At 44.1% G+C, this 22,740-nt stretch overlaps 2 protein-coding genes across 2 annotated transcripts in view; both read left to right on the top strand.

Moving 5' to 3' along the window:
- The window catches only part of MCF2L2 (MCF.2 cell line derived transforming sequence-like 2), a 129,936-nt gene extending 126,307 nt beyond the window's left edge, over positions 1–3,629 (top strand). The window contains exons 32-34 of the mRNA XM_062498913.1: positions 488–600; positions 2,227–2,327; positions 3,482–3,629. Of these exons, the coding sequence (XP_062354897.1) occupies positions 488–600; positions 2,227–2,327; positions 3,482–3,582 (315 nt within the window). The 3' untranslated portion in view covers positions 3,583–3,629. The remainder of the gene's footprint in view (positions 1–487; positions 601–2,226; positions 2,328–3,481) is intronic.
- Positions 3,630–8,953: 5,324 nt separating this feature from the next.
- Positions 8,954–22,373, top strand: LAMP3 (lysosomal associated membrane protein 3). Its single transcript, XM_062499430.1, has 6 exons — positions 8,954–9,221; positions 13,206–13,963; positions 15,233–15,355; positions 18,145–18,202; positions 18,794–18,961; positions 22,234–22,373. The coding sequence occupies exons 1-6, from the start codon at positions 9,176–9,178 to the stop codon at positions 22,371–22,373; spliced, it is 1,293 nt and encodes a 430-aa protein (XP_062355414.1). The 5' UTR covers positions 8,954–9,175.
- The last annotated feature ends 367 nt before the right edge of the window (positions 22,374–22,740 follow it).

The following is a 22,740-nucleotide window of genomic DNA, read 5'->3' as shown; positions in this document are numbered from 1 at the left end:
TCCAATGTAACCTGAAAAGTTTGGGTTCATACCAGCCTTAAATCTATGGATATGTGGGAATACAGAAAATGGAAATTTGATCTGGGGTGTTGGAAGATTATTACAAGAATTTTGTTGATCAGGATGAGGATCATAAAAAGTGTCCCATGCTTGTAAACTGTCACTTCGCCTGCTACAGAAGTGAGGGAAAACTCTGAGTCTTTAAAAGATAATTACAGACTTTTGCAGATAAGTTCACCTGGTGTCACGAACACAATTTTTATATCAGAATAATGGCTGGAAGGCTAAGCCTAAAATCTAAATGCAGAGAACAGGTCTATCCAAATCTTGAATAATACTTAACCTGGGCATGATAAAACACAATTGCCTACAGAAGAAAGCTCTGTCAGCTTGAATTGCCTAATTCAGTATTTAACTAAAAATTCTTGCACAGTGTTCTTTCATCCTTAGTGATTGTATTTCTGGTGACTTGTTTCATTTGTTTTAGGGGAGCAATCTCTTCCGGGTCGAAGGCAGTTTTGACAGCTGTTTCCCAGATTCTCTTACTCTAGAGGATGGAGATTTAGTGCAGTTTGTGCAGGAAGGAGAGAATGGTCAATGGTGAGTATGGCAGAGAGACAGAACTGGACAGGTAGAATAGCCATAACCTCCTGGAAAAGATGGAAAATATTCAGAATAATGTCAAAGTCTCTTCAAAATCAATCCAAATCCACTCACACCATTGATCACAACATGAAAGGGGCAGTGGGAGGCATGAAGACACAAAGCAGCTTTCGTTAATTCCAACTGGGTGGCTGTGATCCCAAATGCTTGTGACATGAGGTTTAAGGGGACAAGTTTGTGTAACGAAAATGGATAGGAATAGTTGGCCTTTTTACACCAGAAGGACATTTGTCAAAGGCAGCACCCTCCTGTAGGATGCATCAATAAAATCCTCACATCTTCCACTGAGACCATTTTTAGTCCCAGAAGTTTAAATATGTGATTGGCAAAGAGAAGTGAGTCTGGCCCCCTGAGCTCGCATGTTTTTGGTGTATTCATTTTCTCTTGCTGCCAAGTGAGTGTTAGGAACAGACCTGCCTGGACATCTGAATTCTCCCTTCACAGGCAGTTTGGAGGAGGAAGTGGTGTCCCTCAGGAGTCTGTGCTGGGGCCAGTTCTGTTCAATATTTTTATTGATTACATGGATGAGGGTATTGAGTCTTTCATTAGTAAATTTGGACACTAAGATGAGAGCATGTGTTGATCTGCTCGGAATTAGGAGGGTTCAGCAGAGAGACCTGGAATGCTTGGATGGATGGGCAGAGTCCAACAAGATGAAGTTTAATAAGTCCAAGTGCCAAGCTAGTATTGCATTTTGACCACAATAACCCCCTACAATGCTACAGGCTGGGGACAGTGTGGCTGGACAGTGCCCAGGCAGAAAGGGACCTGGGGGTACTGGTGAACAGCTGACTGAACATGAGCCAGCAGTGTGCCCTGGTGGCCAAGAGGCCAATGGCATCCTGGCCTGGATCAGGAATAATGTGACCAGCAGGAGCAGGGAGGTAATTCTTCCCCTGTGCTTGACACTGGTGAGGGCACACCTTGAATGCTGTGTCCAGTTCTGTCCCCTCAGTTTAGGAAGGACATTGAGACGCTGGAGCGTGTCCAGAGGAGAGCAAGGCTGGTGAGGGGTTTGGACCACAAACCCTATGAGGAACAACTGAGGGAGCTGGGGTTGTTTAGCCTGGAGAAAAGGAGACTCAAAAGTGACTTTATCACTCTCTACAACTTTCTGAAAGGTGGTTGTGCTCAGGTGGGGTTGGTCTCTTTCTCCAGGCAGCACAGACAGAACAAAAGGACACAGTCTTAAGCTGTGCCAAGGGAAATATAGGTTGGATATTAGGGAAAAGCTTTTTATGGAAAGAGTGGTAAAGTACTGGAGTGGTCTGCTTGGTAGGGGTGGTGGAGTCACGATTCTTGGATATGCTTTAAAAAAGACTGAATGTGGCACTCAGAGCCATGGTTTAGTTGAGGTGTTAGGGCATGGGTTGGACTCAATGCTTTTGAAGGTCTCTTCCAACCTAGTGATTCTGTGATTCTGTATGGGTACTTGTAGGATTGCCCTGGGTCCTCTGCCTTCTTCCTTAATTTAGGAAATAATAGCCCAACAAGTACCTCTAAGAAATACAACGCAGGGAAAGGCAATGTAGGAAAATTCACTGACTGTTCTCTGAGTTTCAGGTTAGTGAAGAAACTGGTGTCTGAGAAAAGCGACTGGGTTCCCTCCAGTATATTGCAGCCAGCAGAGGACAGTAACAACATAATTAAGAGCAGCAATGCAGGTAATACAGAAAATGTGTTACTGGTTTGGTGATTTGTTTTTTTTTCTCTCCATACTGAAAAAGAATGCAATGGTAAAAAAACAAGTGATAAAAAGTGTACTTTCTGTATTAAAGTACTCACCTGACTGCAAGTTTGTGCTGCAGTCTCTGGAAACTTGGCTGAGCTAACCTGAAATTTGGTGCCTGTGTCAGACCTAGTCAGGCACAGAAGCTTTCTTTGGCCTGGCTTAATTGTTTTCCCCTTCCTGAGCAGAATTTGAGTCTCCCATCCAACTTCTATAGCTATCAGTCCTGGCTGCTTACAGTGAGCCCAAGTGTCTCATATACAGGGTGTGCCTGCAGGACAGCTTTGATCCTGGCATGGATACATTTTGGATGTAGACCAGCATCAGGGCTGTGCTTCTGGCCCAGGTTTGAAAACATTAGAATTTCATGAACCATTACTGCCTTCATCATATTACACAGCTGACTCCAAAAGCTGTAGGAAGGGCTGCTCTGGCAAGACTTGAGCCAAATCAGCACTAAAAGTCAAACATTCTTAGCTTTGGTTCTGACCTAACACTCGAACAAGTTGCACTGGAAAAGCTGAACCTGAGCAACTCTTCAGATCAAAGGTTAACAATTCTAGACCAATATTTGTCCATCCTTAAATATAATCTACCAAAATGTGTCCTGCTTTTCTTCTGATAGCTGAAGAAAGCAAAACCTGGCACAGCCAATCCCTGTGGATCTTTGATGGAGAGCTACCAGCACTTTATTCTGAGTTACTGATCTCTTTTGATTTTTTTGGTCATTTTGTTAAAGTGGAGGAAATCCTTTATGAACGTCAGGATTCTTTGCTGTGGTGTAAAGGGAGTTTGGTAATTGCTGCTCCTTCGCCTCCACAGCAGGTCAGACCTCTCCTCATCAGCCCAATGATGGCTCTCATTTCACTTCCATGTCCAACGCTTCAGAAGAAAAACAAAGCCAGGCACACATTACAATCACACACCAAAGGAGCCTCCCTTGCCTTTCATGAAGGAATCAGGAGAGTAGTAGAATTGCGATTTTATGCTTTATTTCATTCCAGGCTTTTAACAAAAAAAACCTCAAGACTGTAGATGGAAAATCCTGCAGACATATTTTAATGACAATGCCCATGTCCTCCTTTTCAGACACGTACAACGATTCCTGCAGCACAGCCTCAGTAGAGTCAGACACAAAGGAAAGTGAAGTGGCCAAAAGCTTCCCAGCAGAACAGAGGGCTGGCAGCTGAACAGCAGGACCAGTCTTCCTCAGGACCCCGTCCACCTGTCTTTATCTTGGGTGGACACTGGACCAAAGTTGCCTTTCTCACAAGCTCTGAGGTTCATAACTCACTAAGATTTTATCAACATGAACAGATGAGAACTGTGCTGTCCACCTGGCAAGCTGGGAAAAACAAACTTTAAAGGAGCATTAAACATCCAGAAAACATCAAGCCTACCTTCAGTATTAGAGGAGAAAAATGCTTCTTGCATTGATTATCAAACTTGTTTCAGAAGATGTGGCCTAAATTAGGTCGACAGCAGAGCTGAAGAGTTTCTATGCACGCACCTTTTGGCAACTTTGCTTGAGCACCACATCACTGCAGAGGGGCACGTGGTGGTTTTGAGTCCTTGCTCCACCTTGGGGTCACCTGGAGGTTTTTCCATTTGCTTGCCTCTGGCTGTGCCTTCCCTGTCCTCCTTAATTCCAGCTGTTAAATCATCAAAAATGTGCCCTTTTTGCTGTCAGTCAACACCAAAAACACCCCACCTGAGGGTGGCTGTGGAAAGGAGACTTCTGGCTGGGACCATCAGAGAGGCTCCATGCAGCAGTGATGTGACTCCTCTGCAGGAGGCCTCTGCTGCACACAGCATTCCACACCTGGAATGGTGCACATGGCAGCTCCTGGCTGGGAGGTGCAGGGCTAAGCAGGGAAGTAAAGACATGTAACAGCTACTGTGACAAAGAACACTTTGAACTCCTTTTACAGTCTAAGTAATTCCTCTGCCCCCTCTACAGTCTCTGGTTGCTGGATTACAACCTTTTGCATTTGGTGCCGAGAATTCAGTTGAATGCCATTTACTGTCACACTTTTGAGTAGACTGCATGCTTTCCTTTTGTGCTGGGCTATGAGTAGATACATTTCACCCCCCATTTGGAATATACTTAAGCATTGCAAATAGGCAGTGAGCATTAGATGCTCCAATGAGTGGATAAAGTGTTGTTAAATACTTCTTTCCAATTTGATGAAAGGACTGTACCAAATCTCTGCCACATAAGGATGTAATGTATAATATAAAGTGATTACAGATGTTATGATTCCTACCCAAGCCATTAGCTCATTTAGAGCAGCTGTTAAGGCATGAAGGTATTTTGATGGTAATTGGGTCTTTGGTCCTACAAAAGCTGCTAGTACTTTAGTAAAGATCAATATTGACTAAGGGCTGCAAACAGGCAAAGATCAGTCTGGTAAAAACCAGCCCAGAAGAAGCTCAAGGGTGAGTGAGTGGCTTTCACTCTTAGGGATGTTTTGTTTAACCCTCAGACTAGCGGTGCTTTATGTAAATAACAAAAGGCACTAAAAGCACTAGAAATGGATATGAAGCAAAACCAAAACCCACTTTTTACTAACTGAGCCTCTGAGCAAAGCAGTGTGTGTATAATTTCTGCTCTCACCTTCACAGGGACTTGAATGTTTTCCTTTGTGTCTCAGTGGAGGCTGGCATTGCAAGTACCTTAGTGTGTGAGTCAGAATAACTGTGGAGCAGGTAGTTAGTCCTGTTTGAGAAAAAGCCTTGGAGTAGGTAAAGGCTTAGTCAGATTTTTTTTTTGCCTGCGAAGATTTATTGCTTGTTTATAAGTTGCACTGTCGTGATTGATTCCCATGGCTCTTCTAGCCCTCCATATCTAAACTCTGTGAATTTCAGCATTTTCTGTTCATGACTAAAGGACCTTTCTGGAAGCTATTTTTATCCTACAGAGGTAGGGGCTTGTGTGTTTGTGGTGGTCATGTACCTCAAAAATGACATGTAGACTCTCAGGAATTAGAATCCTCTTAGTCTACTGTGGCTATCAGTATCTTGCAGGAGGAATTGATTCCTTTCAGTCCCCTAAGGAAATATGCAGTGATGTTTTCTTATAGTGCAGTTACTTTATCATCTCTCTAAAATGAGTTCATTCTGGTTTCTCTATTACTTTCAGTAATTTTTGCACAGGAACAGTTTTGCTGTCTACCCATGCCCTAAGCATAGGAGAGGGAAGGGCTGGGGAGCTTTGATTGCACATTAGTGAGTATAGTAATCTTTTGTGTGTGGGAGAGAGAGATGGGGGAGGATTACCCTGGGTGTTTGAAACTGCCAAAATGAAGATTTGTGACATTGCTGATGGATGGAAAACCAAAAACCTGCACCTTGGAGTTTTATTTTTGAGGAATCTCATTCTGATTGTGAAATGTCAATGGGAAGTCTCTGAACTGAAGATGAGAAGTCAGGTGTTGTCAGTCCATTCCCTGCCTCTGCAGGGTGACAGAGTGCTGGTTCTACATTCTTTGGTACCCCAACCTTCCTGTAAAATGGGAGCTATTGAATTTCCCACTAAATGCTAAATTTTACCATGTATACAAAAATAAGGGACTCTCCAGGGAAAAGCAAAGGATTTAACCCCATATGCCCTCCTACAGCGCCACTGGTAGAATCCTGTGGAGCAGTCTAGAACTGGAGCAGGGAATGGGGTTACTGAGGAAAAAGGTCCTCTCCCAGCTCCAGACCATCTGTCATGGCAACTGCAAAGGTAGGGACTGGATTATTGCATTCTCCTCCCTACTTAGCTTTTGAAAACTTTTTTTTTTTTTTTTCCCAAAAAAATCTCATGTTTTATCCTGCTGGACCAAAGTTTGAGTGTGTGCTGCTCCATGGATGCCCTGGGGATGACAGGTCCCTCTGTCCCATGGCTGTGCAGCAGTGGCACAGTACTCTGCTCTTTGGGAGCTGACTGTGCCACAGCTCCTCGGGCACACTGAGCCTGAGCTCACAGCCATTACTTCTTTAACCTTCCTGCAGTGCCAGGTGCCTGTTTCTGCTTCCATGTTCCCAACCCAGGGCACAGGGCAGCCCTGGCAGTGTCTCCTGGGCAGTGGCAGGGCCCTTTGGCTCAAGAATCAGTGAGACAGGGCCCCTGCAGGGCTGGTTTTGGGAAAGAACAAGTTCAGTGACAGACTGGGCTGCTGACAAGTCCTAGAGCAGCCCACAAAGGAGAAACCTTCTGGCTCTGCTGATGAGACAAAATGGGGTTTTGTGACTTTTGGAGTTTTTAAAATAGTATGCAAGATAGTCTTTTAATTAGTGTATTTCTGTCAAGCAAGGTGATAATTAAGGAAATGACTCTTCATGTACAGTCTAGAAGATGATTTGATAAAGCCCAGCAAGACTAATGTGTATGTTAGGGTATGCTTATTCTGTCTGTAGGTGTTTGACACCATTCTTTTCAGGTAGACTGACCTAAATATCATAGTTTACAAATCAGGATTTCATTTCAGCGTTTGGAGATGCTATAGTGACCACTTAGAAGTCATTTGAAAGTAATGGTTGTGACTAAGTTTTGGCTGTAGAAGACACCATATTCCAGGTAAATCCATGCTGCAGCAGCCCTTGCTGCTGGCCCCATGCCTGGCTGTGCTCCCTGGACCTGGGTTGGTCACACCTGCCCTCCAGGCTGAAGGTTTGCTTGGGGTCTCCTCCCTCTGCTCTGCTGCTCTTCTGCAAAACTTCAGAAACTTCACATCCTCAAAACTGCTCACACAGGTGTGGGTGGGCTGCAGAGTCCTTCCCTACTGGCACCAATGGCAAAGAGAGACAGGCAGTTGCATGACACACCATTCTTGCTTTTAGTAAACCAGGCTAAAATAGAATCAGGCCTGATCCTCTGCTCTCACCTCGAACCCAACCAGGTGGAGAACAAGACCAGTGGTCGTTGTCTTGAACACAAACAGCTGCAGCCAAACCACATCTGAGCTCTGGCTTTTCTCGCCAGTGACAGCAAAGCTCTGTGTGTGTCTTATGTTCTGGTTGTGTGTGTGATGAGAAGCCATTTTATTATCTGTGATTTTCTTTGAGTCTTGATATTTCAAACAGGATTGGGTGTGAGAAAGGCCATGTGCTTACTTTCCAAAAAGACTCAAAGACTTCAAATATATATATGATTAGAAATATATAAATATAATAAGAAAAAAGATCCAAAATGTGTATTTCTTCTTGCAGCTGGACTGAAATAGCTGCTAAGATTTCCTCTCTCCAGCTGAGAATTGGTACAGTTTGTTTTTCTTACATGATTTCCATGGTGTTGATAATGATGTATTTGTATATTGTGACTGATGAGAGATAATCAGACAGGGAAAGAGCACAGAATTACCTGTCCAGACAGAATGTATGAATTTATTACAAGAAAAAAAGTGTGCAAATGAACTTCCTGTAATTAGGCCATTCTGACCTGTGTAGAACCACACTTTGTTCAAAATTTATAAAAATTATAACTAGTACAAAACCCTGTGGCTGATGTCTCTATATGAAGAAACAAATAAAATGAGGGGTTTTTTGTATTTGAAATAAATGAATTATCAGTAAAGGCACATTATCAGAGCTGAAAAAATCTACACATTTGTCCAATATAAGTTTAACTTGTTCAGCACACATGTTAAAAGGCAGAGTAGGGATTTTTTTTGGCTTTACCCATCTCCCTTAGTCATGTTCTGAATCACTGGGACTCTTAGGAGAGTGCAAAAGTTCACACAGACAGGTCAGAGGAAGTCGTAGATGACTTTGTAATAGTTACTTTTGAGATATCTGCATGCCTTTGGCTACCAGTGTTCATTTGGGAGTGCTAATTAACCCAAATACAAGCTGTGGATCATGTAGAAAAGCAAGCAGGTAAAAATGAGAATGAAGAAACACAGCAAGATAAACTGGAACAGATTTCAGCAGTATCCAGATTTCTGGGGCAAACTTCCCCTCACTTGACTTCTCAAGTTCTTGATGTCACCATGTTCCTTGCAGTGAGTATTGGTATGAGGAAAAGAAAAATTAGGAGGATGCTAGATACCAGCGTGGAGGTTGCTTTGTTCCCTGCCCAAGCAGCCCCTGGGGAATGCCCAGGGCAGGGAATTCCCAGGGCAGGAGTGAGCGATGCTCTCTGCGGCACATCCCGGCTCCAGGAGCCCGTGCAGCTCCTGCCCCGGACCGGGGAGCTGTGCAGGATCCCTTTGTGTGACGGGATGCTGGGATGTGACCCCTGCCCACCCACCTTGGACAGAGCAGGGCTGGGAGCAGCACCGGGCCAGGCAGCAAGGGATGGTCCCCAACAGGGGCAAGAACCCACCTGGGGCTCTGCTCAGCCCTGTCTTAGGTTAGCACCTGCTCTGCGGAGATGGTCACACCTCTCCCTTCTGTGCCTTAGCATAAAAGACGGACTTTGGCTTTAAATAAAGTATTTTCTAAAGAACACAGGGAAGGCACTGATTTACAGGCTGCAACCCTCTGCTGGGCCACTTCGCTCAGGTTCTCAGAGAGGGAGGGAGATGCACAAAGCTTTCCCTGCCTTGCAGAGCCCCAGGTCTCCTCCCAGTCAGCCCAGCATTAATTTCTCTTTTCACTTTCTTTCCTAATCATCACTTATTTCCTTCTGCGTGAGTTTACGGAGGAGAGGTATGGGTGTCCCCCTCTCTCTCCACCTCCTTCCCATGTGACTGAGCACTCCCAGTATCAAGTGAAACTTTTCAGCTCGCAGGACAGCTCGGTTTCCTCGGCACCCGCTCTCCGGGGAGAAGCAGCACCTCCGGCACCGTGCTGGCCATGGGGAGCAGTGCACGGCAGCTCATCTCGCTGACCCTCGCCTGTGGTGAGTAACAGCATCATTTCTACCTGAAAAACGGGACATTATGCCAATTTTGTTTCCTTGCAGTCAGGACAGCACCCAACAGACTCAAAACTTTGAACAGTTTTGTTGCTAACACTAAGGGTGCTTTCAGTAAAATCCCACTGCTGTTAATTGCAGCTGGTATATACTTGGTTTGATGTTTTCCACTGTCTTTTCCCTTGAACTCTGTGGTGGCATAAACTCTGTGTGAAGGAGTCAGTTCAAAGCCATGTTAGAAGCAGACTTTTTTGGCTTTGCTTTTCTTAATTAAAAATTATTTCCAGACCTGCAGAACCAACTGAAAATCCTGAGTGAGACAAGCAGGAAAGAAAAAACTAAGGAAGCATTGCTCAAGTCATTAATTTATCTGCAAGATGCAGAGTAGGATTAGGAAAGCAGGAGTGAGGCAGGGGCTTGGAGAAGGCAGGCTGGGGCTTCTCTCAATGACAAACCCCTTAAGTGTCACCATTTGATCCTTAATGCTGCTCTGTGAAAATATGGGGAGCCATACACATGAGGGAAATCTCCCAGTGCTTTAAGTCACTGCTCAACACCTGCAGCAGTACCAAATTTGCCTGGTGAAGAGGGACAAAATGTGATTTAATCTGTGGAATAGTCAAGGATTTGAGCTCTCTGTTGGGTGTTTTGTCATCGGCACACGGGGATCACACAAAGAACAACCCCTGTCCCACTCCCAGTCCGTGAGAAGGGAAAGTGCCCAGGGACTCGACCACAAGCTGTTCTTGCTGTGTATCTCTGTTTTCCCATGCCTGCTTCATAGCCAGTCTGCTGAAGTAGCCTCAAAACATACAAATGAAAGGGAGACCAAGCTCAGACTGAGAAGCATCATTTACAGTTCAGTGGTCAGCAATCACTTTTGACCAGAAAGAACTTGTTTCCTCTGTTTTTTACCCATTTTTGATATTTCCTTTAATGATGTATTATTAATGTCACAAAGTCAAGTCTTTCTATGCAGACAGGAAATGAAACATAATTAGTGCAGACCTAACCCACTGGGGAGCTGAACAGATGAGTGTGGTTAGATGAAAAGGGGAAAAAAATTCTCAGTAAGAGTTTTTATCACACACCCCAGTACAGGCTGAGGAATGGCACAGCAGGGCATGGCACTGAGCACTCAGCTTCCCTCCGTAATGCCTGGGAGCAGAGTTGTGATGTTCCTTGTGACCAAAACTTGTCACCAAAGCATGAAAAGGGGATCTCCAGGCCCAGACTGGGAACAGTGAATTTCTGAGAACTGTGCTGGTCCATTTCTGAGAGTTTTGTTCTGGAGCATTGCAAGGAGGCTGTCAGGGCTCTCACACAGCCCTCAGCATCTGTTACACACAATTTTGATGCTAAAGTGAGACAAGGGGACTACTCCAAGGCACTTGCATCCCTCAAGCAAAATGTTGCTTGTATGAAGTTTTGAGTTAGCTTAATGGGAGGAAAACAAAAGGAAACTACTGGGGGGTGCAAAGCTGCCATTCCTTGTGTTTCTGTGGCCTGCCCTGCTGGCAGAGCCACAAAAAGGCTGTGGTGGGGGAGTTGTGCTCATGGCTGCTTTCTGAGTGGTCCCAGGCTCCCAGAGAGGAATGTGGCTATGCTAAGGAGTCATGGAAGCTGAAGAGTAGGTCAGGGACCCCATCTGCCCCTTCACACAGCAGAGCCACCAAATCACCTGCAGCGGCCACCCAAACACAGCCAGTGCCAATGAGTGCAGCTGCAGAGTGATCCCTGCCATCCCTGATGTGACCACATGCCTTTTGGGAAGACAGTCCAAGCCAGTGGATTTAGCAGTGTGACCATGCACTGGCAGAAGCCCCAAAATGCTTGGAGGAACACTCTGGTAGTCACCCAGTGAGCAAGAGCCATGGCCTATTCCAAAGACATTTTTGGCTTTACCCCTCGGGTGACCCTATCCAGCTGAATAATCAAAAATAATTGGCTCAAAATTACTTTTTGAGGAGTTTTATTTAAAAGCTATGGGTGGCATTCTAATGTCACTTCAATAATGTTTCTTTCTACATCTCTGTTACCTGGTCAGTAATCAAAACCAATCTGTGAAGTGAAAACTAAGATCTACAGACAATTTAGGACTTGTATAAATTTAAATATGGGTTGCTTCACAGTCTTAGAGGGGAAGAAAGAATGAAAACTGCAACTTCTTCTTTCTTGTTTTTATCATGCTGATACACTTGGATGCAGCTACCCATAACTGGTGCATGGCAACTGCTCTGCCTTTCCCCTGGCCCCACAGAAGGAGATCAGTCATCTGATTAACAGCTCTGCACCAGCTGGGGTAAAGCATAGAGGAAAGACAGAAAATTAACTAAAGTATCACACAAATTATGGACTTTTAGGTTCATTTTGAGAAAAATCACAATATTTTTTGAGATTTTTCAACTGTCTCAAGTTGCACTTTGATGGTAACACCTAAAGTGGCAATCAGGTGTGTTCTGTACAGCTCAGAGTGAAACCCAGGCACTTTTAGGAGTATGGAGTATTTACCTTCTGCTCTTCTCCAGCATAGCCATTTTTAAGGGAAAATTGTGGTAAGGGTTAAGATCTGTGCATCTGCTCTTTTTTCTTCAATTTTTATCTTAAATTTGATTCAAAACCCAGTAAGTTTGGAAGGTTAGCTTACATGTATCAAAAAATGGTTAGATTTTATAAAGTCAGCTATTATCAAAGATCTGTTCATGATGAGTGACAATATATAAATGAAAAATTGGAAGAACTTGTGGGATTTCAGCCATTTTCCCTCTAAATGTGCCTCTGTCATTAAGCTATCCTAAAATCCTAATCTCAGCAGCCTGCCTGCCATCAACTTTGACACTGATTCATGAGAAATTTCTTTGAAAGAACCAGCGTACAGTGAACTCAGACATGTTGAGGCATTCTCTGTGGAGCTGTACTGCTGGGAATATGAACTATCTTGGACTTTTGGGTCCCTTCTGTCTCCAAACTGGAGAATTTATCTGTCCTCCCACTAATTTAGGCAGTAAAGCATTTAACTACACCTTTATCTTCATGTACCTGAATGAATTCCCATGTCAGTGAGTTAAATTTTTAACTCGATCTTGTCTTTCCAGAGTCTTGTATATTCACAAAGACTGAAGCAGAAGAGTTGTGACATTCAAATATTCTACAATGTACTTTCCCACTTTTTGTTCACTTCTGTATTTACATTTAGGAGATAGATTGGTTTTTTTTCACTTCTGCATGGGACTTGTTTCTGTAAATGTTATTAGGTCAAAACATAATTTTGGTGCTGTAATTATTTTCTGATGTTGTCCAAAATGCTTCTGGATGCTGCACCCTGTTTTTTTTTTCTCATTACTGAAAGCCCATCACCAAGAGGGATAGTCTTTCTTTGGGTTCTTCTAGGAGGAAAAACTCCAAGGCTCAAGCTGACATGGCTACAACAAAACCATAAATAAATACCTGGAATTTCCCTGTCCCCAGACTGGTTTGCCAGATGTTGTGAATCACTGTAAGACCATTGCACTGCCTCACTTCCTTCACACACACAGACACATCCCCTTTCCCTACACTTTGCTGGTAAGAAACCAAAAACCCCTTTGGCTGCTATACCCACTTCATCTTCCTTAGATCTTGACAATTTGCTTCCAGCAAATCCTGCAGAACTACAGGAATTCCCTACAGGGAATTCTTGTGCTGCCTGGGGATTGTGCAAGGTCTGGTTCCTCAGTGTGTGGAGAGCTGGGAGCCAGTGTGCTCCACTGGAATGGGAATACTCAGAGGTATGAAACTTGGGGGAGTGGTGCCTAGCTATGGATAGTGCTACAGGATGTCTGCTTTCACTCTCCTATCATGAGTGGAGCCAAATGAAGAGCGAAATTATCTCACACATTTGATAATAAAACCAGTGCAGCTATGTTGCGGTTATCAACATAAAAATGAAATTTAAAGGTCTCTAGACTACTGACTTTTGTTTCTTTGCAGTGTTTTCCTCCTGCTTTGCTGAAGTGGCCCTTGGGGTCGAACTGTCTTCAGACACCACATCCTTCCACAAAATGGCTACTTCTGCTCAGTCACTTTCCCTTTATCATTCTTCACCCCATCAAAGCACCACAGTTTATTTTAACAGCACAGGCCCTCTTCAAACAACACCTGCGAGCCACAGAACAACCAAGCAGACAACAGAGCAGCTCCAGGCAACCTCAGCTCCAGGCCAGCACACAGCAGCCCAGGCAGGAGCAGGCACCGTGTCCACAACACCCACAGACAGCCCCAGCACGGCCGGCCAGGCCACGGCCCCGGCAATGCGCTCAGGTACAGCTGCAGTGAGGAACACAACCACCCCCTCTGTGTCCTCCACCAGCCATGGCAGGAGACCAGGTGTGACCACGGGAACTACAGCAGCGGCCACCAACACCTCCCTGAAGCACGAGACAGCAAGTAGCCGGGGGGCAGCTGCCACCACCACCTCTGCAGCCAGCAGCACGCACAGGGCTGGGTCCACCACACGATCACGGAGGCAAACAACAGCCACTGGTGGTCCAACTGCCACGGCTGTGACCAGCACAGCCACCCATGCAGGGACACACACAGCCCCCACGTCCCCTGCCAGCACAGTGAGACCCCCTCCCACCCCACAGCCCTCTGACATCCCCACAGGCACCTACACCCTTTCTGATGGGAATGGGACCTGTGTCAAAGCTGTCATGGGTCTGCAGCTGATGGCTCGAAATACACAACAGGTGAGAGCTCAGGGAGCTGAGTACATAACTGTGTATAAAGTCATTAATGGGCAGGAACATGGCATGGGCTGAATCCCATCAAACTCTGTCAGGTGTCATGAACATCAAGACCATGTCCTGGAGCTCCACAGCAGCTGAGAGCTGCATCTGGTCATCACTGCTCATCTGTGTCCTTCAATTAAAGACTTTATTCATTAGCTGGAGTTTATTCTTCCTCTTTCCAAGCCATTTTCAGAACTAGCTTCTATGATCAAAATAAGTGCTTTGCTGCTAGTCTAAAGCCCCTCATGTCCAGAGCATCCCAGCTGCTGTACTTTGGCCTGTGTGATGATGATGCAAGGGGGACGTAAAGGTGCTTTCTTACTTCAGTGATATTTGTGTGGGAGTAATGCTGGGGCAGGAGATCAGCCTACAGGGTATTTGTGCTTCCCAGAATGGGAGATTAGTTAAAATTTGAACTGACTTCAGATAAGAGCTTGACATTGTGAGTTGCAACAAAACCAATAAATTTCCTGTTCACAGACCTGGATTTAGAGTTGGGTTGTCCTGATGCTGATGTATGGACATTTTAGGACCATGGGGACTGCCAGGTCCTGTAGAGCTGGTCATCTCTCTTAGGAGTGAGCCACTGAGAATGATTCAGCAAAAGATGTCATACAACCTGAATGGCAATTGTGTTCCTCAAGCTTAAGGTTTTCTAGCCTCCATTAATGGAGCTACATGGAACAACATCCTCAGGCTCTGGAGTTCTTATGCTAAAACCATCCCTGTTACAAATAGAAATATTCATGTTTGATATCTGAATATTTCTAACTCTGGATTACTGTCTAATATTGGTAAAGGAAATTTTCATCTCTTGTCCTGGCAGAAGCCAGCCAGGGACCAGGATTCCCACCCTCATCAGGCCAGTAGTGAGATGTTTATAATCCTAAGGTGCTCCCTCTTATAAATTACCACTTGTACTCACTTGACCCTACCTGAATCATATCAGTTCACTGAATGAACAGAAACTCAATATTTTCTGGCAGCTTAATGCACTGGAACAGCTCAATGATGTATCAGACAGCCACCAGTGTTGGTTTACAAGTGGGGAGGCAGCAGTTCGGCTGCCACCACCACTGGCTGGTTCATTCACCATGCAGAGCCTATCTGGGGTCAAAAAAGGGGCAAATATCTCCATGCTAGAAAGTTATTAAATCTCTGCATGTTTGCTTTTAAGTTCCCCCCTTCTCTTCATCAGCAGCCCTGCAATGTCTCTTCTCTCTACAGGAGCAGATGGAATATGTGACTGTCAACCCCAATGCAACAAAGATATCTGGAAGCTGTGGGATGGTGCAGTCTCAGCTGAACTTAACTTTTAGCGGAGGATTTGTAAACATCACCTTTGTAAAGGTAATTGCTGCATTTAGAGCGAAGGAGTGTTTAGGACTGGGGAGCAAGAACTTAGGCTGCCTTTGATCCAGCTTGAGCTGTGGGAAAAGACATTTTTTCTATCTCTGTGCTTGTTTTCCATCTGTGTATAAGGCATGGTTACTCCTGTTCTTCCCAAAGGGTAGAACCATGGTTTAATTAATTCAGGTTGGAAAATATCTCTGGAGGCTGTCTGGTGCAATGTCCTACTCACAGTACAACTGACCTCAGTATTAAATCAGGTCTGTTTGAACTTTCAGTTTGGAAGTGAAGGGTAAGCACAGTAGTCTGCCATCCTCTGACAGAAAATGCCAGAGAGCAGTGTTAAAGCTGCCTATCAAGCAACACAAAGTCTAAGAATAACCAAGCAAAATCTGAGTCTCTTTTTCACATAGGTAGAAGTGTCATGGGAGGAAAGGTCAGTTCTGTTGTTTGCATTGGAGTGGTGCAGAGGGAAAGGCTTGGGACTGGAGTCCCTGTGCAGAAACAAGGTGTGCTGGGAGCTCTGACTCACACTGTCAAGTTGCTTTCAGCCATTTGCTTTCCCCAAAAGCCAGCTGAGGCTGTCAAATTCAAAGTACAACCTGTGCAGTTTGAAGTGTTCAAGAGCCATGACACATCCACAGCTGAAGGAGCCTAATTTAATCTAATTTCTGAGTGGAAAATTCCAAATCACTGAACTGTAACAACAACATTGTTGTTAAGTGGCCTTAAAATGCACCACACCAGGAAGACCTATAAACACACACAGAAACACAGGACAAGATGAGAGATCCTACTTACACAGTGGGAAACTGAGCTTTGTTTTTGACATTATATCTATTAATTTCATGTTCCCCACTGGGGCCACATCACATGCAGGTGTAGCTTTAAAACAAGATACCAAGAGTGCTGCAGATTTTATAAGCAGAACAAAATCCCTGAGTACAGCCATCCTCTTGCTAACTCAGGCACTTGCACATTTTGGGAGGCAGCACAATTTAGCTAAAAGCTGTAAGGGTGGGTGATGATGCCAGCAGAGGTAAAACAGAACTAACACTCTGTATTAAGTCATTAATGGGCAGAGAGGAACGGGCAGGAACATGGCACGGGCTGGATCCTGTCAAACTCTGGCAGGTGTCATGAACATCAAGATCATGTCCTGCAGCTCCATAGCAGCTGAGAGCTGCATCTGGCCATCACTGCTCATCTGTGGCCTTCAGTTAATCAAGCTCAAGTGTCCATCTTGCAGCCTGGTTCCAAGCTCAAATTAGAGACAATTAAGAGAAGTACAAATGGTTAATCAGTCATTTTTATAGAAAGTCCAAGAGTGAACAGCAAATCATATCCACCATGTGTCATTAATTTTTGATAAGAGGAAATATTTCAATTAGCAGTCATCCTTATTTTAGCTTACGGCATAAAGTTTTTGAAGAGCTACAGAGGAAAAGTAAGGTAAAAAATGAAGGAGCTCCTTCAAAACAAAGGATCAGTTCAGACTCTGAGTGTTTGCTTTAAATGTGTGCTTCCTGCAACAGGAGGAGCATTTTTGGTGTTACAAGAATCCTTAGAGAAAGGTGGGGATTCAAGTACCCACAAAACCCCCAGGTTGCAGCAGTGCTAAGGAGAGTGATGTGAACCTTTAGGAGGTGCTTGACCTGTCTTGTCCTGAAAAAGGTGGTTTTTGGCACAGCATTAGACAGTGTACCCTTCACTTAAAGATAAGCCTCAAAAGCATAGCAGGGCTCAGCTTGGACTACTTTGGAATTCAAGTTAATAAGCAAACAGTTTGCTGCTGGCTTTTTGTGTTTGGTCCCCACAGCCTCTCTCGGTGCTTTGAAGCAGGAGTGGTCCAGCAGTGACACTTGTGGCTGTCCCTGGTGGGAGAGGAGCTGGTTCAGCCCCAAGGCTGGGGTGGCAGAGGAGGGGGGCTGGTTCAGTGCCTCAACACTCCTGTGGCCTCTGCGAAGGGCTTGAAAAAAGGAAGTTGTGTAACCAACCCACAAGATGTGAAGTAGGAGCAGGTGTTTTCCCCAAGCAAAGTTTTTAACTGTAGCCAAACAGAAAAAAACACTGCCACCCAAAAATGGTCATGTTTCACCTTATTATGTCTTTCAGTTGGAATAATGCTGAGAACCTGTTCTCTGGTGTATTTCTTTCTTCAATTTTCCCTCTCCATCCTACCAGTTTTTAACTGGGAGCACAGGAGACATTCATGTCTACTGCCATTTATCCACCAGCTTCACTCACCTGTGTGCTTACAACAGGAATTAAACTGGGTAGCAGGGCTGCTGCATGAGGCATCACATTTTACTCCAACACTGCTACCAGGGGGAAGTTCCCAGGGCTGGCTCTTGCCCTGTGACACTCCAGGGCAGGGCAGTGCCTAGGATACACCAGGGTTTCAGGGCACATGCAGCCAGGACACCTGGTTGGAAGTTTTGTTCTGTGCTGTTGTACCAGGTGCTTTCCATGTCAGCAGTCTTCCTACTTTTGGTTATTACAAGTATCTCACGAGTGCCCAGCTTGAGCAGTCTGTAAAATGACACCTGCATGGTCCCATTTCACTGAACTAAACTGAAGTGGTGATGCAGCTGAGATTCAGAAAAGAAAAATACTTCCAAGAGAGTTGATTCTTGGGTCTCAAAAGTGATGCTTTACAAAGTATTTCTTTGGAAAATGCTTTATGACCAATTTGCTGAGTTAAGCTGTGTTTCTTTCCCCTGCAAATATGAATTATTAATATGTATTATAAGTATGTATTATGAATAAAGATGCATCTTCTTTTGCAGCAAGCTCCAAGTTACTCTGTCACTAAAATTGAGAGTAGAATACAGTTATCTTCTCAAGGTCAGTGATTTTACCCTGTCTTAATTTCACATCAAACTGTGCTGGGTATGGGATAAGCTTTCAGATCTTAAAAACACTGGATTTTGCAAATATGTGTTTTATCAAGCTTTCAATGTGTTATTCACCTAAATATTATGGTATAAAAATGGAAGAGAAGGGACCTGGCTGCAGTTATGTCACTATTATTACATTTTCTTTTTGATCTCAAAAACTTTCCCTTCCCCACTCTTTCAGAATAGAGATTATTTCAAATCTTGCCTACTCCTGTGAGAATTCTAAGCCCCTCTTACAGACTCAATTTGCTAAAATGTGATTTGAAGAAACATCTGAAATTTTAGCCACTTTTTCAGACCCAAGCTCAGCTGAGTTACCCATTGATAGTTAAAGCACTCATTTAGACATGTAAGAAGAATAAGTGATTGTTTATTAAGAAAATGTCCATACTTTAGTCACCTGTGGGTCCATTTTACCTCAGAAAGATGTTGGTTCCAATGGAGTCAGTGTGGATTCTCATATCTCTCTCTCTCTCTCTCTCTCTCTCTCTCTCTCTCTCTCTCTCTCTCTCTCTCTCTCTCTCTCCCTGGCCTCCAGGTATGGTTTACTATGCAGCCTTAAATGAGAAGCTGTTCACAACAAAGCTGGGGAATTCCTTTAAGTGTGCCAGCAGGCAAACCTTCTCCTTGGAGAGGAACTTCCAGATCCTCTTTGTTCATATGCAGCTGCAGGCATTTGACATTGTGGGTAACCAGTTTGGAAGAGGTGAGTAGCAGATTACTTTTCCACCCTTCCCAGATCTACATGTCAGCACTGTGGCAGCCTGATGGATGTAATCTGCTAAACTGTACCCATAAGCATCCCACTGGTGTTTTCTCAACCTTTCCCAAGTCATTTCCAGTCAAATGCAGTGCTAACACCTACAGAGGATGAAAAAATATCTTTCTCCCCTGCATTCAGTACCTTCTGTTTTACCTCCTCATTAAAAATGTTCAGCTTTTCAGCCACAATTTTCTTCATTTTCGCCTTGAATGAGCAGAGGTGTGTTCACCACCAGTGCACTGCCCAACCCCAATGTGCAAAGTTCATTTCCAGGTCACTGTTCTCAATATAGCCAGATTTTAGCTATTTTTAAAGGCTCCCAATGCTTACGTTTTCCCACAGCTGTAGCAGCAAAACTGCCAGCTAATATTTGTGACTGCAGGATGATATTTTTAGAGCAGCTGTGTCTAGACATGATGAAATGTGCTCCTCCTGAGGAGGAGCACAACTGGCCCACTCCCAGCTTCAGAATTAAACATGACACTCATTTCTTCAGGTTGTCTTTTCTTGGAAAAGTGCCACAAAGAGGCAACCAGATATCTCAGTGAAAGACAGAGAGGGGAACTCAGTGGGACCTTGTGGTCTCTTTCAAGTTGTCCATCTTTTAATTTCTGTGGCTTCCTCTCAGGGCATTTCCATACAAGATCTCAGGTGCACAGAGGGGCTGACCAGCTCTCCAACCTTTCAGATGCAGCAATGAAACATTCTCTCTTCTGTCACTTGTCTATCTGCATGCTTGCAAAATATTGCCCCTGTATTATTTTTACTTTAGATCTGTATTTTGACTCAGTCTGTCTCTGTTTGACCAACTCTTCTTCTGTTAGGTCACCATTTTGGCTGCCTTATCCATTCTAAAAGGAATATAATGGGAAACAACATTTGGGGCTTTTTAAAGACATAGTCCTTCTCTACACTGAGAATCCCATCTATGCTCTCATTCTCATGAAGTATTTGCATGGGATAACACTGAGCTGGAACTCATGGGATCCCATCTTGTCCCTGCATTCCCATTCAAATATGTACAATGAATGATCTTAGTTATGGGATTAGGTAGGACCTCACCTCTAGAAGAGACTCAGCTGAGAAAGATGCTCTCTGTTTCTCCCTCCCTCTCTCCCTCCAAGTCAGACTAATCTCTGCTAGTCAATACCATATATAAATTTAAATTAGTTTTGCTCCTGCTCAGAGAGCTGAGAAAGCAGCTCCCACCTCTGAAATAATTCCCCTGTGGCTATAAAACAGTCATGAAACTGTTGCATATCGGCTGCATGTGCAGATTCTGAAAGAGAAAATCCCCAGTTATGGAATGACTAAACACATCACCAGCCTCCTCCTCTTGGGTGTCTCAAGACTGGTAGTTTCACTTCTGTTGCTCCTGATTTGTTTATCTTTAAATGAGGAAGAAAAAGAAAACATTAATGGTCACTGGTTTCAAGTTCCTTACAATTTTGTACAGATTACAGCAGTGTTATATCAATAGCTTGATCTGTTTGAGTCTAAATTTGTAAAAGGGCTTTCTGTACTTCAGTGTATCAGAAACAATTCCTAGAGTTCATAGAGTTAATTCCTGCATTCCCAATGTTTCATCAAAGCAAAATGGCCAATTCAAACATCTCTGGTTTTACAATTAGATGCAAATCCTTTTCATCTCATTTAACAGCAGGTTACATTAACCAGACAGAGCTTTTAAAAAAGGCAGCCTCTAATAGAATGCTCATGCCATTGGATTTGTGGCATTGCATCACCATCTGGATTAGAGCAGAAGAGGTTCAGATTTTGGGAAGAGCCATGTGGAGGTGCTGGAGCTGTGACATGGTGCCGTGGACTCCACATGTTCCCTGGGCTCATTGCCCACTGACAGTGTAAAATTCCCATGGGGGAAAAGCCCAAGCCAAGCTACAGCCTGTGCCAGCACAGTCACGGAATAACAGTCAAGGTTTTTATCTCAGAGTGCTGTTGAAAGCTGCCTTGGATCAGTCTCAGGGAGCAAGAGGGACACAGGGTGTCGGATGTCCCTCGTATCCTGGCTATAAACCTGATTTGCTGCTGAGCTGGGATGTGCTGTGGGGGTTAGCTGACCACTCTGCCCTGCTCAGAGAACAGTTGGCTGTGCAGGTGCCACTCACAGCATGACAGAGGTCTGTCTTTCCCTGGAACCCCAGGAAGGACCACTCCTGTAGATCTGATGGAAGATGTAGGTCTGGTCCAGTTCTGGGGTAACACATTAGTGGTCATTCCCAGACATTGCCTTCACTCCCAGGACTACACTTTTGGGTATTTTGAATTTGAGGCTGATTCTGCAACTGTTACTAGGTAAATTTTCCATTTCTGTCAGTGGCCCACGTGGTGCCATAGGAAAGCCACCAATTTACCTAAGTCTAGAAGTTCACTTTAAAGTAGTAAGTTTCTGTTTAATCAGAAGATGATTTGAGTATTCATTTGGGTAGGAACTGGCTGAAGAAGCCAGGATTTGCCCTCTCTGTAGCTAAGAGGTATGTTCAGAGTGATATCTTTGGATGGATGGTCCTTCAAAGATATGATTTGTGTCTGATATCCTCATATGTACAACAAAACTGCAAAGTTGCTAAAGCAACTCCCTGGACTATGTCCAAGGCTTCTGCCTTCCTAATCTCTGAATGTTCTGAGTTAGCCACCATTATCCACAAATATTTTGAATTAAGGAGAAAGAATAAATAGAATTTGATTTTTCTCAGAAAACACTGACTTAACAAGGATCCCTACTGCACTAATGATGTGCTGGATTGTGGGCTTCTGTCTCTGGCCTGATCCTCTTCACTGGGAAGAAGGAATCAGATGTCATACAGGAGCAGTTTTTGATCATGCAGGATGTCTTGTTCTTTATTTTCAGACTGGCACTTTGTATTGTGATGCTCCCCATCTGCTTTTGGTAAGAAAGTCCCTGCTGTGTATGTGTTGAGTGGTGAAACAATTCCTGCAGATATGAGGGAGAAGAGTCGCTCTCTAGGAAAGCACAGAGCTATTGTAGAAGGGGCAAGGATGGTTTTCTTGAGATGAGGCTTAGCATAGATAAAAAGTGTAGTAAGTATAGCTCAGGAAAAAGAAAGAAAAAAACAGAAGAAAGTGAGGTCTTGAGCACCTCTGGTTTGTATTTGCCAGCTTTACTTGAATATAGATGTACAGTATAGGAGTATGGTGTTCTGCTATAACATTCTTTGTTCTCTTTTTCCTTGCAGAAGAAGAATGTTTTCCTGATAGAAACAGCAAAGTAGCTCCCATTGCAGTGTGCCTGATTATCCTGGGATTGTTTGTCATTGTGTTTGCCACCTTCCTGATCTCCAGAAGGAAGCCACATAGAGGATATGAACGCATCTGAGGTGCCCTTGTGCTTCCAAATGTGTACAGCAAGCAGAGAAGTCACTGGAGTTTTTGCTTCTGCCTGGCAATTTCTCTGTCCTGAAGCCGTATTTTTAAGTGAGATGACACTATGTGTGTACAGCTAATGAATGTTTCTGGAAGGAGCTTCTTTAAGGTGGGAAGGAGAGAACTCACACCCACTTTAGGCTATTCTTAGCATCTAATTTAGATGTAGCCTAAATTCTCTCTGTTATCAACAAAGGAGGTCATCCAGAACACCTAAGACAGATTCCTAAAAATAGTTTAAAGCAAGCAGTATCACTATTCCCCCAAAAATCCACCAGGTTTGTTAATGATGGTGTTTAGATTTATCAAAAGATGTAAAT

The sequence above is a fragment of the Cinclus cinclus genome, chromosome 10 (assembly GCF_963662255.1).
Source record: "Cinclus cinclus chromosome 10, bCinCin1.1, whole genome shotgun sequence".
In the NCBI taxonomy this organism is placed as follows: Eukaryota; Metazoa; Chordata; class Aves; order Passeriformes; family Cinclidae; genus Cinclus; species Cinclus cinclus.
This window is presented reverse-complemented; position numbering and strand designations above follow the sequence as displayed.

Excerpts from the sequence above, each read along its gene's own strand:
- LAMP3 (XM_062499430.1), top strand. The coding sequence starts at position 9,176 with ATGGGGAGCAGTGCACGGCAGCTCATCTCGCTGACCCTCGCCTGTG. Across the intron at positions 15,356-18,144 it reads TAAACATCACCTTTGTAAAG|CAAGCTCCAAGTTACTCTGT; the intron begins GTAATTGCTGCA and ends CTTCTTTTGCAG. Across the intron at positions 18,203-18,793 it reads AATACAGTTATCTTCTCAAG|GTATGGTTTACTATGCAGCC; the intron begins GTCAGTGATTTT and ends CCTGGCCTCCAG.